At 41.2% G+C, this 16519-nt stretch overlaps 1 protein-coding gene across 3 annotated transcripts in view; it reads right to left on the bottom strand.

The window, feature by feature from the left end:
- The window catches only part of LOC148892751 (uncharacterized), a 53461-nt gene that overhangs the window by 287 nt on the left and 36655 nt on the right, over positions 1 to 16519 (bottom strand). For 2 of the 3 annotated variants that reach the window (XM_089007221.1, XM_089007222.1), the window contains 17 exons: positions 16336 to 16492; positions 15229 to 15380; positions 14532 to 14698; positions 13296 to 14362; positions 12973 to 13103; positions 12188 to 12335; positions 12039 to 12116; positions 10602 to 10652; positions 10424 to 10492; positions 9908 to 9997; positions 9469 to 9563; positions 6604 to 7216; positions 4703 to 4937; positions 3414 to 3507; positions 3166 to 3325; positions 2940 to 3044; positions 1136 to 1222 (listed from right to left, as the gene is read on the bottom strand). In XM_089007221.1, the coding sequence (XP_088863347.1) occupies positions 1136 to 1222; positions 2940 to 3044; positions 3166 to 3325; positions 3414 to 3507; positions 4703 to 4937; positions 6604 to 7216; positions 9469 to 9563; positions 9908 to 9997; positions 10424 to 10492; positions 10602 to 10652; positions 12039 to 12116; positions 12188 to 12335; positions 12973 to 13103; positions 13296 to 14362; positions 14532 to 14698; positions 15229 to 15380; positions 16336 to 16470 (3477 nt within the window). In that variant the 5' untranslated portion in view covers positions 16471 to 16492. The remainder of the gene's footprint in view (positions 1 to 1135; positions 1223 to 2939; positions 3045 to 3165; positions 3326 to 3413; positions 3508 to 4702; positions 4938 to 6603; positions 7217 to 9468; positions 9564 to 9907; positions 9998 to 10423; positions 10493 to 10601; positions 10653 to 12038; positions 12117 to 12187; positions 12336 to 12972; positions 13104 to 13295; positions 14363 to 14531; positions 14699 to 15228; positions 15381 to 16335; positions 16493 to 16519) is intronic. The other variant, XM_089007224.1, reaches the window with a different exon arrangement.

Here is a 16519-nt window from a genome sequence, read left to right as displayed (position 1 = left end):
TTCTTTAGTTCTAATTGTCATTTTCAAATTAGCTCAACCGCATGTTACTTAAAATCATCTTCATTGGACAATCACCTTAAAGGACAACCGACGCCTGCGGACAAGTTGTGTCCCTAATTTGTAAAATCACTTCAAATGACTTCTACTGATCGTATATTAGAAAGATTCCACGGCATGTAGCTATATTTTACGTTTTAAGACTGAATATTCAGAAAGTCGTTCCTGACATGACATCACGTCTGGAACGCCCCTGACAGAGAAAGCGACACACTATGCGTTTTGGGCACTTTGTTTGGTTTGAAAACTTCGTGTTGATCCGTGTTGATGACGAAATTGGAAGGAAAACACATATAACGCGATGGTGAATCGTTGTGTGTTGCACCAAGACTACTATTTGATTCTAGTTGACACAAATTCCCAGCAGACAAATCAGCCCATTTTCAACAGAGCTTGGGCGCCATCTTGCGCATTTTCTGGGACGCTACATTGGAGTCCCGATGACTCGAATTGATATGCAATTACTTCTTTAATCGATTGCAAACATTTATGCTTTCCTCTTCTGAACTATTTGAATCATTTCATAACTGGATGAGTAACAAGAAAGCACCTCCAAATCTGAAGCCATTGGTGTGACGTCACGAATAAGGGGGCGGGACCTTCTGAAACAAACTTTCTGAAGTCATTTTGAAGTAGTTTTGGGACACTTTAACTCATTTTTATTGGCGTTTTGCATTTGAATAAATATATCAGCCTGCATGTTTTGGGTATTTTAGATGCTATAAAACGTTTTTCTGATGTCAGGAAACAAAATAATGGTGTCGGTTGTCCTTTAAGTTGTATTAGCAGTACTTGGAGTCACACCATTACTGTAGCCATAAAAATAGAGTTACAGTACACACAGTACATTATATCAAAAAGACCAGTCATGCAATAGTTGATACTGATCAACTATGAAGGCACCACTTAACTACCATGTAGAGCAAATTTATTCTAAATGCAACAATAAAGAATGAAAAACTGCGCTACTATAATCATTTAAAATGGACAATTTCTAGTACGGCTTTTGTATTGGATCGCATTATGTTGTTGCAGTGTACTGACGCTGGGGTCAATGGCGTGTCATTTATATCCATACCTTAGTGAGAGACTCTACTTCACTTTGCAGGCAGCTGACCTGCCTCTTAAGAGTGTCCACTTCATTTTCTTTGGCTCTGAGCAGCGTCTGAAAGGCATGTTGGAGATGCATTACAGCAGAAAAAAAACTTAATTTCGGAGGTGTTTTTTTTTTATTTGACATATAGACCAGGAGGGCGGCCCGGTAGTCGAGTGGTTAGCACACCGGCTTCACAGTGCAGATGTCGCCGGTTCGTGTCCCGGTTCGGCCTCCCTGTGTGGAGTTTGCATGTTCTCCCCGGACCCGCGTGGGTTTTCTCCGGGTCCTCCGGTTTCCTCCCACACTCCAAAAACATGCATGGCAGGCTAATTGACCACTCCAAATTGTCCCTAGGTGTGAGTGTGAGAGTGACTGTTGTATGTCTTTGTGTGCCCTGCGATTGGTTGGCAACCAATTCAGGGTGTCCCCCGCCTCGTGCCCGAAGACAGCTGAGATAGGCTCCAGCAACCCCCGCGACCCTAATGAGGAATAAGCGGTACGGAAAATGAGATGAGAGATGAGATATAGACCAGGACCAAGTAGTGCACTAACTTGTGTTCAAACTACACATTATTCCCCTTGCTGCTATCTTTTATGGCAGTCACAATCGACAAATTTGACACTATACACACACACACACACACACACACACGTACACACACGCACGCACACACAAGAAAAACATTTACATTTACAGTATTAGGTGTTATGAGCATACTGCAAAAGCAACGATTCACTACTGAGATGGGCAACAGCCACTTCAAGGTGTATTTCGACGAGACGTCTATAAACAGATAAACAAAATAAGTCCACCTTGATGGATGGGGATTTTATGCCTTTATGCATGAAGAGAATCAAGATAGAACAAGATTGGCATTTCTCACCCTTTTGAGACAGTAGATTTGAGATAACTACGCTGGTCAACCAGTAGATGGCGGTGTATACTGCTCAAAGTAACCAAACATGCACAAGGGAACAAGGCAGAGATGAAGAAAGGAGGATGATAATGATACATCCGGGACTCATTACTGGGATGCACGACAACACATTAAGCAAACTTGCTCAAACTATTTGTCTCTTTAAATTGGGTCCAAAAATCCCTCGGCCAAATCCAATTCCAGGTGCAATCAAAACAAAATGAAATTGTGCCAGGCTGCGAAGGGCTTGTCATACAGTTTTTTTATGTAACTCATTCACTGCCAGACAATGTGCAAAAATGTGTCCACTCCAGTGTCAGGGTTTTTGTCACTGTCACTCGAATTCCAGGACCCACAGAAGATTGCGTTTTAGGACTACATAAACATGCAATGCAGCATAAGAAACCTTAGACGCTATTCTTTCATCAGAAAAAAAGAGTTGTTTCCTAAATTATGTGGGTCTGGAGTTATATGAGCTTGAAACGAGGGCACCTGTCCCAACTATAATGCATTACATATTGGTTGATATAGTGCTTTAACAACAGCTGAAGCTGGAACAAAGCACTAACATGGAAAAAAGGCAAATGCTGCCCATTTGCCGAAAAGAAAAAAATATCGCAATACAAACATACTGTATTTGTTTACACAGCGCTTTAACAACAGCTCAAGCAGGAACAAAGCGCTAACATGAAAAAAAAGGGAAATGCCTCCCCCTTGTGGAAGGGAAAGACATTGCCAGAGGCCATGGCCAGTGCTTTATTGGTACCTAAACAAGACCTAAAAAATTTCGGGAATGACGCTCTATGTCATATTTTTAATTCCCGAATAAATTTGTGAATGGCAGTGAATGAGTTAACTGTTGTCAATACCTCAACGTCTGATGCCACGTTTCCAAGGGACAGCACATCAGGCCGCTGTCCTGTGATGAAATAACGCATGCGGCTAATCTCTTCCGCCAGCTTGACTTTAAGCTCCTGCAAAAAAAAAAGTAAATTACATGCCTTGATTGATGAGGTACAGTAATCTTGCGCAATCAAATGGGGCAAATATAACTTAAAATTGTTTAGAGCACTATATTAAGGTATGGACATTGACCTGGTTCTCCCTCCAAAGCTGTTGCAACTCTCTCTCTTTGGAGTCCAGATCATTTTCTTTTCTTTGGCCACTCTGCTGGGTGAGGTTCAGCTGCAGACATTTCTCAGAGAAACGTTCAGACAACAAATCAAACTCACTGTGCCACACGTCTACCGGCGGCCTGATAAACACAAATAACGGTATCATTTGTAAAACGATTTGGAGCATGTGGAGACATGGAACGTTCTGGTGAAAACATGATTCCTTACACGTGTTCTCTGCAAGATGCCTCCATGTGCACGTCAGGTATCCGCCTGGCCCTCTCCAACTCCTCTTTGTGGGCTTTTCTCAGAGAATCCATGGCTGTAATAACAACATTGACAGCACTGGGTAGCTCCTTCAGCCAGAGACTGTTACACCTATGCTGCAAAAAGGAGAGGTACCGCCGCTCGTTCCTACCGACTGCTGTCAGGCTTCGCAATTCTCAATAATCAATCATAGGTGAAAAAAAACAAAACAAAAACTGGACACTTGTACTGTAAATATGGGTTGATGCAATACAGCTACATATATCAATATGCCTTTCTTGATACAGTGAGACCTCAACTTACAAACACCTTATCTTACAAACTTTTCGTCTTACACACTTCAAATGTCTGAAAATTAAACCTTATAATAAGCACTATTTTCATAATACACACCCATCACGGCTGGCGGAGTGATCTTTGGCGGAAGGACACGACCGAACAGCACCAGACGTTAAGTTACCAACAGTCCTTATGGAAGGTGACTGTCCTTCCATCAAACGACCATCAAAAAGGTAAATAAAACTTTATTTTACAGCACAGTTTATTTCTTTAATTACAGTCCTCATGTAATGCGCCTCTCTTTCCAAACAGCAATTCCCTTTGACCTCCAACACCATTCCATCAAGCCATAAATGACCATCACAAATGTAAATAAAGTGCCTTTTGATACAATTCAGTGTATTTCTTTCATTGCAATACAATAGCACATTTATTATACATAGAATAAGGTATGTTGTGTGTAGTTTTAAGGCTTATTTAGTTGAAAAGTATATTTTATGAAAACCCGGGAACGGATTATTCCCATTTTAATGGTTTCCTATGAGAATTTTTTTTTGAGATACACACTTTTCACCTTACACACTGTCTGGGAACCAATTAAGTTCGTAAGTTGAGGTCTCACTGTACTTGCACTATATACAGTTTTTTTTATGAAACAGTTTTGCACATTTACAGTATACAGTTGACATTTTTTATTTTACTATGCTTAGAATATCTTGTTTTTCTATCCTTTCCTTTCACGAATAAAGGTTTTCTGATTCTGATTTCCTTGTCAGAAAATGATTCCTGCCCTCGTGCTAAGACATCACAAGACATGCCGATACACAGCTTACTGCCATCAGATTTCTGTTACCATGAAAGCCGTTCAATTTTTTTCATGGCTAACTTGCCGTCTACTGTTTTGGGATGTATAAACCAAGATTTCCATTGACAATCAACAAGGATAAGCACGACAAAATTGTTGACAAAACCTTTCGTCGAAGCCTGACGCTCCTCCTCCAGCATTTTGTCTTTTTGTCCCTCTAACTTGCTGATCTCTCTCTCATGCTGATCCTGCAGCTCTTGCACTTCTTTACGATGGGCCGCTTCCATGGCCTCAAGATGGGCCCGACAGGGGGCCCCGGGTCCACATGGACTGTCTACGTCTATCACCATGGCTGTATAGTCTCTCTTTGAGCTTTCCATTTGCTCTCTCACGGATGGAGCCTGGATGATGAAAATGAAGAGGATACATGAAAGTAGGAATGCAAGTGAATTTCTCACATTAAAAAACATTGGAAGAAAGAACATTTTAAAAAATCAAGATGTCAATTCGCATCTGTGCATTTCAGGAGGATGACATGGCCTTCAATGAGTGGAAATATCCATCTTTCCAAATAAATAAATGTAATGGAAATAGGATTAAACTAGATCTCAAACTCTTGCCATCATAAGAAAATGAAAGCAAACTTTAAACAGATATTGTGCAAATTACTTGTGTTGTTATGAAATAATTCAACAAGCTCACTTTTGTTTTTTTTGCACTTTTTCCTAAAAAAAGCAAAACAAATGAGACCTTGAGAATGGGAGGAAGTCTGAACCGAAACCAGCACCATACTTTAAAGGATATCCGACGCCTCAGGACAAGTTGTGTCCATAATTTGTAAAATAACTTCAAATGACTTCTACTGAGCGTATTTTACAAAGATTCCACCGCATATAGCTATATTTTACGTTTTAAGACTCACGCTGAATATTCAGGAAGTCTTGTTTTTGAGTTGATGACGATGCCTGACGTGACGTCACGTCAGGAACGCCACTGACCGGGAAAGTGACTCACAATGCATTTTGGGTACTTTGTTTAGTCTAAAAACTTCGTGTTGATCCGTGTTGATGGAAAAATTAGAAGGAAAACACATAAATAACGCGATGGTGAATCGTTTTCGGTTACACCAAGACTACTATTTGATCCTAGTTGACACAAATTCCCAGCAGACAAATCAGCCCATTCCCAACGGAGCTTGGGCGCCATCTTGTGCATTTTCTGAGACGCTACATTAGAGTCCTTACAGCTCGAATTGATAAGCAGGTACTTCTTTAATAGATTGCAAACATTTATGCTTTCCTCTTCAGAACTATTTAAATCATATTCATAACTGGATGAGTAACAAGAAAGCATCTTCTCCGAATCTGAACACTCTGAAGCCATTGTTTTCATTCCGGAGCAAGGCAGTTTGTGAAGGAGTATCCTGGCGTGATGTCACGAACAAGGGGGCGGGACTTTCTGAATCTCCCCAGTTTTGGTGTTTTGCATTTGACTAAAAATATCAACTTGCGTGTTTTGGGTATTTTAGAAGCTATAAAACCTTTTTCTGATGTCACTTAGGAAACAAAAAAATTGTGTCGGTTGTTCTTTCAGTGTGCTTGAGTTTGTTGTGATCTGGACCAAAGTTCCGTGAGTTGGATGATGTATCATATCGAATTAGAACCAGAGTCTTAATTTGGATTTTTGTGGCGATTACCTGGTGGGCTATGCTATGTTATGTTCTGATCCTAATTTGTTTTGAAACTACGGTAAAAAAAAACTGTATTTGATATAAAGTATTTAAATCAAGTCACGTTGTCATTGTTTTTAAAATTTCAATTCATTTTCGTTCACATAAACCCTGATCATGATCTTGCGAACGCATTCGTTTGTAATTGGGATATTTGATCCAATAAAAATTAAATTCTGTTGATGGAAATGATGAGATCGTTCCGTTCACACACTAGGAAGGGTAAAATGTTGTGAACTGAAGTGGGAGTTCTAAGATATGAAAATCCAGCGCTGAAAATGAGTCCCACTTTAGCCCAGCAAGTAAGAATGTCTGAATATATGTCACCATTTCCTCACCTCCTTCAGAAGGGCTTCGTCTGTGTTTGTTTGAACAGTGTGTGACCCGTTTAAAGTTGCGGGAGCCTCCCTCCAGCAGTCGGTTAGTGAACTGGTGACAAACGATTCATCCTTATCAGTCCTTGACTGACAGGTGAGGGTGTCAACACGGGAATCAGAGGCTTGCCACGTGATCGTTTGATACGCTTGGACTCCGATGAGTGACTGGGCGCTCATGTCCTTAAATGAGAGCCTCTCAAATTCCATCCACTTCCTGCTAACCTCCGAGTCCATGGTGTCAATGACGGGCACAGGTACACTCCCCCGCTTCAGCTGCATGCAGTCCCACCGCCTGCCCACCTCGCTGAAGGGGACAGCGTCCTCAAACCACTTGTTCCGTTCTTCCAGCCGCTTAGCCCAATCGCGGTCGCAACCCTCCTCCTGTTCTTCTTTTCTCTGAGGGCCTGAGCTCACCTCCTCATGCACGTCCACGTCTGTTGGTGGATGGAGGCCTTCGGCCGTGCTCTTGGGACCTGCAGGCTCAAAGCCGGAGCAGGTGAGGCGAGCAACCGGTTGGCATGACGACGGGCCGCGGGAGAGTGGGTACTCTTTCTCTCCGCCGCTTTCTGATTGGCTGAGGACAGCATGAGGAAAAGTAAAAGGGGCTAGTGTTACATATCAGGAGAAAGATAGAAGGCAGACCACACAAATGTCTTTGATGAACTCGAGAGTTTCTGACTTCTTGCAACAAATAGATAACAATTTGACGAGATAATCTAATAACGTGCTTGTGTTTAATATGCCTCAACAAAATCCGGAATATATGGATATAAACACACCACAAGCATGTTATTATACCATTATCGACACGTAATATCTTTAAACAGAGTTTTAAAATGACACATTAAAACCTTTATAAGATATCAAAAGAGCATAAGAGCAATGAATAACATTATTTTCAAAAGAATGCAATAATGTGTACTCACAATGCCAATGACAACAATGATGAAAATGCTGTAATACAGACACTCCCCAATTTACGAACGAGATACGTTCTGAACGTTCGTTTGTCAGGTGAATTCGTTTGTAAGTTGCTTCAGTGCTATATTTTGTATGGAATGTAGGTTTAAGGCTTATACATTGATACCTTGGCTTACAAACTTAATTGGTTCCCAGACAGAGTGTGTAAGGCGAAAAGTGTGGATCCCAAAAAGTAATTTCCTATAGGAAACCATTAAAATGAGAATAATCGGTTCCCAGCTCCCCATAAAACATAATTTTCTACTTTCTAATTTTCTAAGCCTTAAAACTACACAAAATATACCTTATTTTATGTATAATAAATGTGCTATGGTATTATAATTAACGATATAACTGTACAGTATAATAAAGTCGTTTTATTTGCCATTGTGATGGTCGTTGATGGCTTGATGGAATGGAATGGCCGGTTTCATCAGCATTCAACACTTGATGAGGAACGTAGCCTTCTTCTTTCACCATCTTGAGGAATGATCCCTTGTAGGTGCTTTCTCTGTGATAATTTTATCTAGTTCCTCAACAATTGTGTTCTGTTTAGCTGGGTTGATAGCTTTTGGCATCAAGTGCACAGATGGCTTGTGCAGGTTGTTTTTGGAGCCTGATTGACCTTGCAGTCTACACTCTGCCTTTGAACTATCAAAGTAGAAACTCTCTCACTGTCGTCTGCCTGTCTCTTTGATGTTGAAACCACACCCCCTCACTGCTGCGTTCTTGACCAATCATGTGGCTTTAACCGAAGACTGGGGGCGGGGAATAGAGGACAAAAACAGTTGGGTGCCATTTTGTTGTTAGAAGAACGGGCTCGTTCACGAACGACACATCACTCATTGAGTCAGCTCCGTGTATGAAAAAAGTTCGTATGCCACGTATGCCAAGGTAAAATTTTCATAAATGTAACTTTCGTTAACCGAAAAGTTCGTAAGCCAAGGGGTTCGTAAACCGAGGTATCACTGTATAAGTATGTTTAAGGTTTATATAAGTATGTTTAAAATAAACATTTAATAAAATATATGCTATATATAGATATGTACAAGTACAACTGAAGTGAATATGACATATGTTATTACAAAAATGTTTGTGCATGTACCGCTGTTCATAACTCAAATGTTCGTAAGTAAGGAAGTGTCTGTACAATATGTTCCTTTTTCAACACCAAAATAAAGGCGTAAAAAAAGGACAAACTTGTCACGTGTTGAAATCGACTGTCGACACTTCCGCCTGCATGAGCATATTACCACTTTTTAACATCGCTCCCCTTTTGCATCGGTGATGTTTGTTTTTGTCAAGAACATGGATGGCAATGTTTCTAATTTTCTATATAGAGGTGGCTCCACTACTGCAGTACTGGAACTGGAACTGCAATGGAAACCTTTGTCACAATGCCACTCCACGAATATTGCATTTGGTCCAGAAAGCGTGATTAGCACGCTGACAAAACAATAACGTCACTCTGATTTACGGAACATTTCGCTTATTTTCATGATGGTGGAGATTTAAACTCAAAACAAAATGTAACAAAATGGTGAAGACAGAAACACAGAACGTGTGATGAAAGGGGTTCTATTATTTTCATTGTACTTTTCAAGCTGTTGTGTCTGGATTTTTCTTTTTTCTGTCACGTGAAAGTTTTTTTAATTGCTTTCTTCTTGTTTGGGATGTTCCCATGTGTTTCTCCAAATTAGCAAACTATCTTCTTCACTCAACCCCACAGGGTACAAATGATGTATTTTGGTGTTGGATTGTGATCTAAGGCATGTCAGAAAAAGCCTTTTTGAGACTTTACAGCCTTTTTCCACAGGCTATTTTTTTTTCTTTTACAGCCAGTTCCCAGTATGCAGCCGCACTCACTGCGTGTTGTTCTGGATGGCCTGCTTCAGTAATGTCACCCAGTTCCGCCGCAATGTAGAGGTCACTGCAGACAGAGTGAACACTGCCCTCTTTGTCTGGGAGTGATCAAAAGACCCGGCGAGCACACGCACACACACGCGCACGTACACACACACACACACACACACACACACACACACACACACGCACACACACACACACACGCACGCGCACACACACACACACACACACACACACACACACACACACACACACACACACACACACACACACACACACACACACACACACACACACACACACACACACACACACACAATCATTAAACAGGAAGCAGCCAAACATATAATACATGTGAAACCGAGAAGGGTAATAAATGATGCTGATACTTCGGTACTTTGCGTAAGTCAATTAGCTGAGAGAAAAAAAAGTACAATACTTGAATCCGAAGGCCAAAGTTTTTTTCCACATCCCAGTCCGACACATTGACACATGTGGATAAGTCAATCTCTCCGTCCAAGTCATCTGACTATCACACAAGAAGAAAACAAAGAGCAGTCTATGGATTCATCGCGATAACTTGAATTATGGAAGTCAAATGAAATGATACAGGCTTGTAAAGGCTGACTGATATGAAATGCAGTTGAAAAATAACTATAAGTAAACTCAAAGACACTGTTGGGCAGAATACTTCTTTGTCCGAATTTGGTCTATTGATATGATTTTATTTGTATTTTTTTATTTTTTTCCCCAAATGGATATCATTGGTTATTTTCCATTTGGGTCTATTATTTGTACAAAGTCCAATTTAAAATGTTGAAAATGGTTTGCCTCTCTTTGATGATGCTTAACAAACATGTCATGTTTTTGGTTTCCTGAAAAGTGATGTCTTTTAGCGATAAGAAGATTCCATCTGATGCCAGTGATCAGTGGTCTTTTATGCCTTATCGTGTACCTCCTCCGCCTTGGGGTCTCTGTAATATTTCAGCGACTCATCATCCACAACAAACCAGTGTTTCTTCCACTGTGGAGAAACATCAAATTTACATCCTGTGATTTGGTGGCAATTATGCAAAATCAATGAGACATTTCATAAGAACCCACTCCCCGCCCCGCAAAAAAAGCACGTTTACCTTGTCGTTTTCATCCAGTCGAGACATCCACCCCTTCAAAGTGGCACATATCTGCAAAAAGAGAGTGGAAAGGAAATATGTTCTCAGGTTGGGGGGAGCAGAGGACTACTCCCTGCGGCTACACTGATTACTTCTTTTGTCCTGACTGATTACTTCTATTGTCCTGCCTGAGTATGAGGTCTACGAATCGCCTGATTGCCCCATTTGCTCTGGTATCACCTCATCAGCATAACTAAGCCTATGTTGCCTAAGAAGTCTTTTGTACGAACGATCCAAATTGAACCTCACCCCACCATGGCGATTTAGTGAAGGATTTGCTGTTTTATGAAAATAGCTTCTTTTACTCCCCTTTCAAACCATCTATTTTCTTTCGCTAAGATTTTAACCTCATTGTCATCAAATGAGTAGTTGCTAGCTTTTAAGTACATATGTACCGCCGATTGAGGCCCACTAGTATTATCCCTGCGATGTTGATAAAGTATTTTTTTGAGAATGTGTTTAGTTTCCCCAATGTATTGCTTTAGTTCGCTGACGAAGCCTCTTGGATAAGAAGCAAAATGTCCGACACCTTCAAAGAAGTACAGATGACGGCTGATTAAGTTCCATTTGTCTATATATTCTGTAAGGGGGAGTTTGTTAATAACAATAATAAAAAAATAAGAGTCTCATGCGAAAGTGAACAGACTGTGAAGGATGACTTTAAGCATTAAAAAAAATATTCCCTATTAAAACTTGAACAAGGGAATTAAAAAAGAAGATATCAGTAATCTCAATTTTGATAGTATCCAATGGTGGAACACCATGAAATTGGAGGTGAAATGAAAAAGGTTCTTAACACCCATTTTGCTTTTGAAACGAATGAATGTGCTTTTTGAAAAATTCTTCAGCACATCAAACTTTTATGTGGATAGATAAAAAAAAACTTTAGACGGCAATTAATGCGTCTTTTTAGGCGATCATCCGTCATGCTGTGGGTGTATGTGTTCCCTCAGATATTTCTGTCATGAGGCTGCAGCATCTCCCAGTCTATTTAATAGAAGCAATAAATACACGTTCACAGTCTAGAGCAATGTTATGTTCGCAACACTCAGTGACACTAATTTAGATTTTTGAAAGTAAAAATGTGAGGATTAGTGGTTTGGAAAATGAATGCATGGGAAAATGTTTACTGGAGGTTATCAGTATAAAGTTGCAATTACAGTGTTCACCATTAGATGACAGCCATTGCTTGAAAACACATTGAAATTCAAGACTGGTCTCCTTCCTATGGTTCTGGCCAGAAGACAAGACCAAATTAATTTTAAAAAATGTGTCTTAGGTAAAATCGGTAGCAGATTACATAATCATTGAATTTAAACACAGTCCTGTCTGTAAAGTTTTTTCAATACCTACTTTGGAATGAATGAATGAACACATACATCGATTGCAAGGCTTCACCTGTGTCTGTGGACAGTCTGGAAGGCTTTTCTCCATCATCTTTGCAGATCTCTGCTCCCCACTTTGCCGGTCTGAACTCTATGATGAAATGATCACAGTGTGAAACAGTCGGTTGATGTTTTGGTTTAAATAAAGTAATAAAATGGCACCTGTGTCCGAAGAGATGCTGTCGACTGTCTTTGTGATAATCGATCATTCTCAGAGTCTTTTTCTCTCCTGTCTCTCGCTCGTTCTCTTACTCGGCCTCTGTCATCCGATGCAGAATTCAAACTGGAGAACTCAGCCTGAGGTTGATGGCTTCACAACAATTGCATAGTTTGGTAATAATGACATTGTCACTTGGATTAAATGTCATTAGATTTTGTACTCCCAAAGTCAACCATACAACGATGCTCTGAAAAAATACATTTCAATTAACACTGTAAATATATAATTATTGGACTATGGTGCTGATAGTACTGTTTTCGCACAAGATGAATTTGAGATTTACAATTTCCATGAGAAATGCAGAGATGAAGATGATGAGGTTTTCTTTGGGAGTGACCAGATTGGATAGGATCAGGAATGAGTATATCAGAGGGACAACTCACATTAGAGTCTTTGGAGAGAAAGTCAGAGAGGCCAGACTGAGATGGTTTGGACATGTCCAGAGGAGAGAGATTGACCATAACGGGAGAAGGATGCTGAGCCTTGAACTGCCAGGCAGGAAACCAAGAGGAAGACCAAAGAGGAGGTTTATGGATGTTGTCAAAGACGACATTAAGGCAGCTGGTGTGAGAGAAGAGGATGCACAAAACCGGGTTAGATGGAAGACACTGATTCGCTGTGGCGACCCCTGAAGGGAAAAGCCGAAAGGAAAAGAAGAAGATCATCTTCCATCCCAACCAAGTAAAACACTGTTTGTTTTATGGGACAGCAATGATATTCCACAAACCTTTGAGTTTGGTGCCTACAAGGACTCGGACTTTGGTTCCTCTTCCTCAGACCTGGAAAATCGTCCTCAGACTCGACGTGGATTGTTGGAATGTCAGCCAGTACTACGTAGTCTTCCATTGTCATCCCCACCTCAGATTTTAAGAGTTAGAAAAGTGAGATGATTCATGGATGAGCTACAGTTGACGTTTGTGGCATCATGGATGATAATATTTTGGGAACACTTTAAGTGTTGACCAGTTTTGGGGTTAAGCGTTCTCTTGTATTATACACTTACTGGATACGCTGTGCATTGGTGTTCTGGTGGTAAACTAACAACTTTACCTCCTCAAGCTCTTGTGCAGCTCTTCTGGGTTCAGAGAGGACCAAGGCCTCCATGCCTCTCCTCATGCTACTCCTGCTTCTGTCAATGATCTTGGTATTCCCCACACTGAAACTGTCCATTTCTTTGATGGCAACAAGTGGTGGTGATGCGCCAGGCCCCTGGTGATCTGCACCATGTCTTGAAGCAAAGGACTCATGTGAGATAGGAATGCTGAGTGCAGACTGTGAGGATCCCTTCCAGGAGCCAGGGGAGGCGCTGGCTCTGCTGTCTCTCAAGGAAGGCTGTCTCTGTGAGATGTGGCTGTGTAAGCCATTTCTGGATGGAGAGCCTTCTCTCGGTCGAGGAGATCTTGGGGATCCCTCGTTTGTGTTTTGTTGAGATGTTGATGAGGAAGACGTGCGCCGGGAAATGGACTCCAGATTCCTGTAGAGCCTCTCAGAGTCTAAACTATGTTTGTTGGAAGCTTGTGATGGGATTTCAGATTCTCGGCTACATCCTCCCTGTGCCCCATAGCCTCCATTTTCTGCGAAGAAGGAATCTGTGTGCTTATGAGAAGATGTGATTCTGGATGGTGACACTGTTCCAGAGGCAAAGGAGCCCTGTCTATGTGAAGGACTGGACCTGCTGGATGTACGCTGAGAAGTTGCTTGTGAAGGAAGGTTTGAAGAGCCATGAGATTGCATGTCATTTCTGGAAAGGGACGGCATTCGATGCTCTGATCTCTTGAGTCTGTCTGGGCTCATAGAGCTATGACGAGTAGGAGAATTCCTCAATGACTCAGTACCCCTTCTGAAATTGGAGTGGTATGAGTACCTCTGAGGGGATTCACTTCTCCAAGTGTCCTGAATGTACGTTTCAGGGTTTCTTCTTTGGGAGGGAATGCCAAGATTGACGTTCCGATATGGGACAGAGGCTTTGGGCTCAGGAATGTAGTTGTTGGGTAGTGGGTGACCCCTCTCATAGTAACGATAAAACTTTTTTTTCGCATCCTCCGCCAGATGTTCACCATCAGTTCTTTGTTCTGGAGAGAAGTAGCCACTCTCCTGCTCCCGGACTCCTCTGGACTCTGAAATTCAAACAAATTAAGATAATTCAATTTAAATCACTGGCATTAGAGTGGGATAAAGTGCTGCAAATTAGCCTGTGACATTCAAATTATTGTATAGGAAAAGATCATGAGTGGAAATTGGTTTTGCTTTTGCTATTTCTGTTGTTCAGATGTTGTGCAGAGTGACCTGAAGTTCTACGGGATCTGTCCCTTCCTCTCCTCTCATCCATCCAGGGCCTCCCAGCACTTCGAAGTGGAGAAGGGTCCATCCGGGTCATAGCTTCGAGAGTGACACAATTCCTCACTGAATTTTGGGAGTTGTTCCTCTGTGGAATTTCTGAATTATTTTCAGATCTGAAACAGAGGGAGAAGGATAACGAAGAAAAGCAGATGAAGTAATCAGATTGCCAAATGAAACTAGGCATTATAATCAATCTACAATAAAGCCACAGGGGGAGGTTTTAACACAGCTGTTGTATTGGATCTCATTATATGATGCGGGTATGCTGAAAAGTAAAGAGTAAATTAGGCCATTCGTGGCAATGTGAAGAGCTACTTCCGCCTGTTCTTCAGGATACCTGAGGTATTCCAGGACGATTAAGAGATACTGGAGTCTCTTCACCATTTCATGGATTATCCCCAAGGACTCTTTTCAGTTAAAATGGCCGGTACACCTCACCAGGGAGGCGTCGAGTACAGATCCGAAGGAAGTTGATAATGCAATGTATTTCTTTCTTTATTTATTATAAATTCCACCTCATCTCTTATACTATTCCTTGTAGAAAACCAAGTGCACTGATAAAAGCTTACAGTACCTTCTCTTTAATTCTACAAAGTGTTTGGTGCTGCGGACATAAGAAAACAGGACGTATATAACGTGTCACCTAGATTGTGTGTCAATGTCACAGATATCAAGTTCGCACTCAGGACTCAGACTGTGAGCAAGATTCCACTCATAGGTCCAAGCATCTCTGATGTCATCACTGCTGACGCTTGAATTCACCTCAGACAAGCCTTGCTCATCATCATCCAGTTCCTGAAAAATAAGACAAAATAGGATGCAATCAGTCAACCCAATCATCAATATGGTAAAATGGTCACGTTTGAAGTTGTGGAATGAAAAGAATTGACTTTTTGTTCTGAATTAAATTCCCCATTCTTTGATCATACAGGTTACCGAATTACTTATGCTAGCAATTATAGTAGTTATATAAATAATGATCACCACCTTAACATGACACAAAAGAGAAAGATTGAAAACAATAAAGTGCAAGTCTACATGACAATAATTGTATGCTACTATAATGCAAATTGCACTCACCAAAGCAGCATCTGCCAAGCATTATTACGCTCTTTGTTCGTCGAGCAAAGCTAACACGTCGACTGCACATCGGACGTAACACAAGCTAGTCCTCACCCTCATTATTATTTTATTTGTCTTTTGCACTGCAAGGACCGCCTACATGACTCTTTTTCCGGCCATATCTTGATTTCTTTTGTTGCATCAACACTTGTGAGTGGACCTCAAAAGTGAGTTTTGATCTCCGCCTAAACCCACTCCAGATTTTCCAGGCATTTTTAACTGTTCATTAAATCACTATGCACAACAGATTCTCTGCACTCCATATGACCCATCAAGAATTAACCATCCAGATTCAAACGGCATCTCTGTTTTTTTGACATCATGACGTGAATCAGACTGATTCAGAATATGTGACTATCAGTAGATTTTGACCTCACATATCAACCTGCATTGCTGCTAAGACAATGTTGTATTATTTGTGATTGAGAGGAAGGAAGACACAGTTGTACCAGTGAAAGTTCTTGGAGTCTTCAGTTTAAGTCAGTCTGATTTCCCTGTCCCAGACATTACCCACATTTTTACGGTCTTCCCGCACGATGGTCTTCTTGTAACCTGTGCCTAATACACATCCATCTCTCTCGAGAAAAAGTTTGCCACTTTTTACAGTTCAGTTTCAATGTGTACACACCTGCTCCTGTGACTCATCGGTTGGTGCCGTGTCAAGGTGCATATGGTCTGGCCGCAGGCAGGCGCTGCAACGAGACAAGTCGAAGGTATTGGGCTGGAAATGCCAGCAATAGCAGTCCTCAGATGGTAGAGACATGTCGCCCGTGATCCTCCGGCATCTGCCATTGAGTCAATTGAATCATTTA

Source organism: Hippocampus bargibanti, linkage group LG10 (assembly GCF_051943395.1).
Source record: "Hippocampus bargibanti isolate YZ-2025 linkage group LG10, ASM5194339v1, whole genome shotgun sequence".
In the NCBI taxonomy this organism is placed as follows: domain Eukaryota; kingdom Metazoa; phylum Chordata; class Actinopteri; order Syngnathiformes; family Syngnathidae; genus Hippocampus; species Hippocampus bargibanti.
Note: the sequence above shows the minus strand (reverse complement) of the source record. Positions and strands in the feature narration are given on the sequence as shown.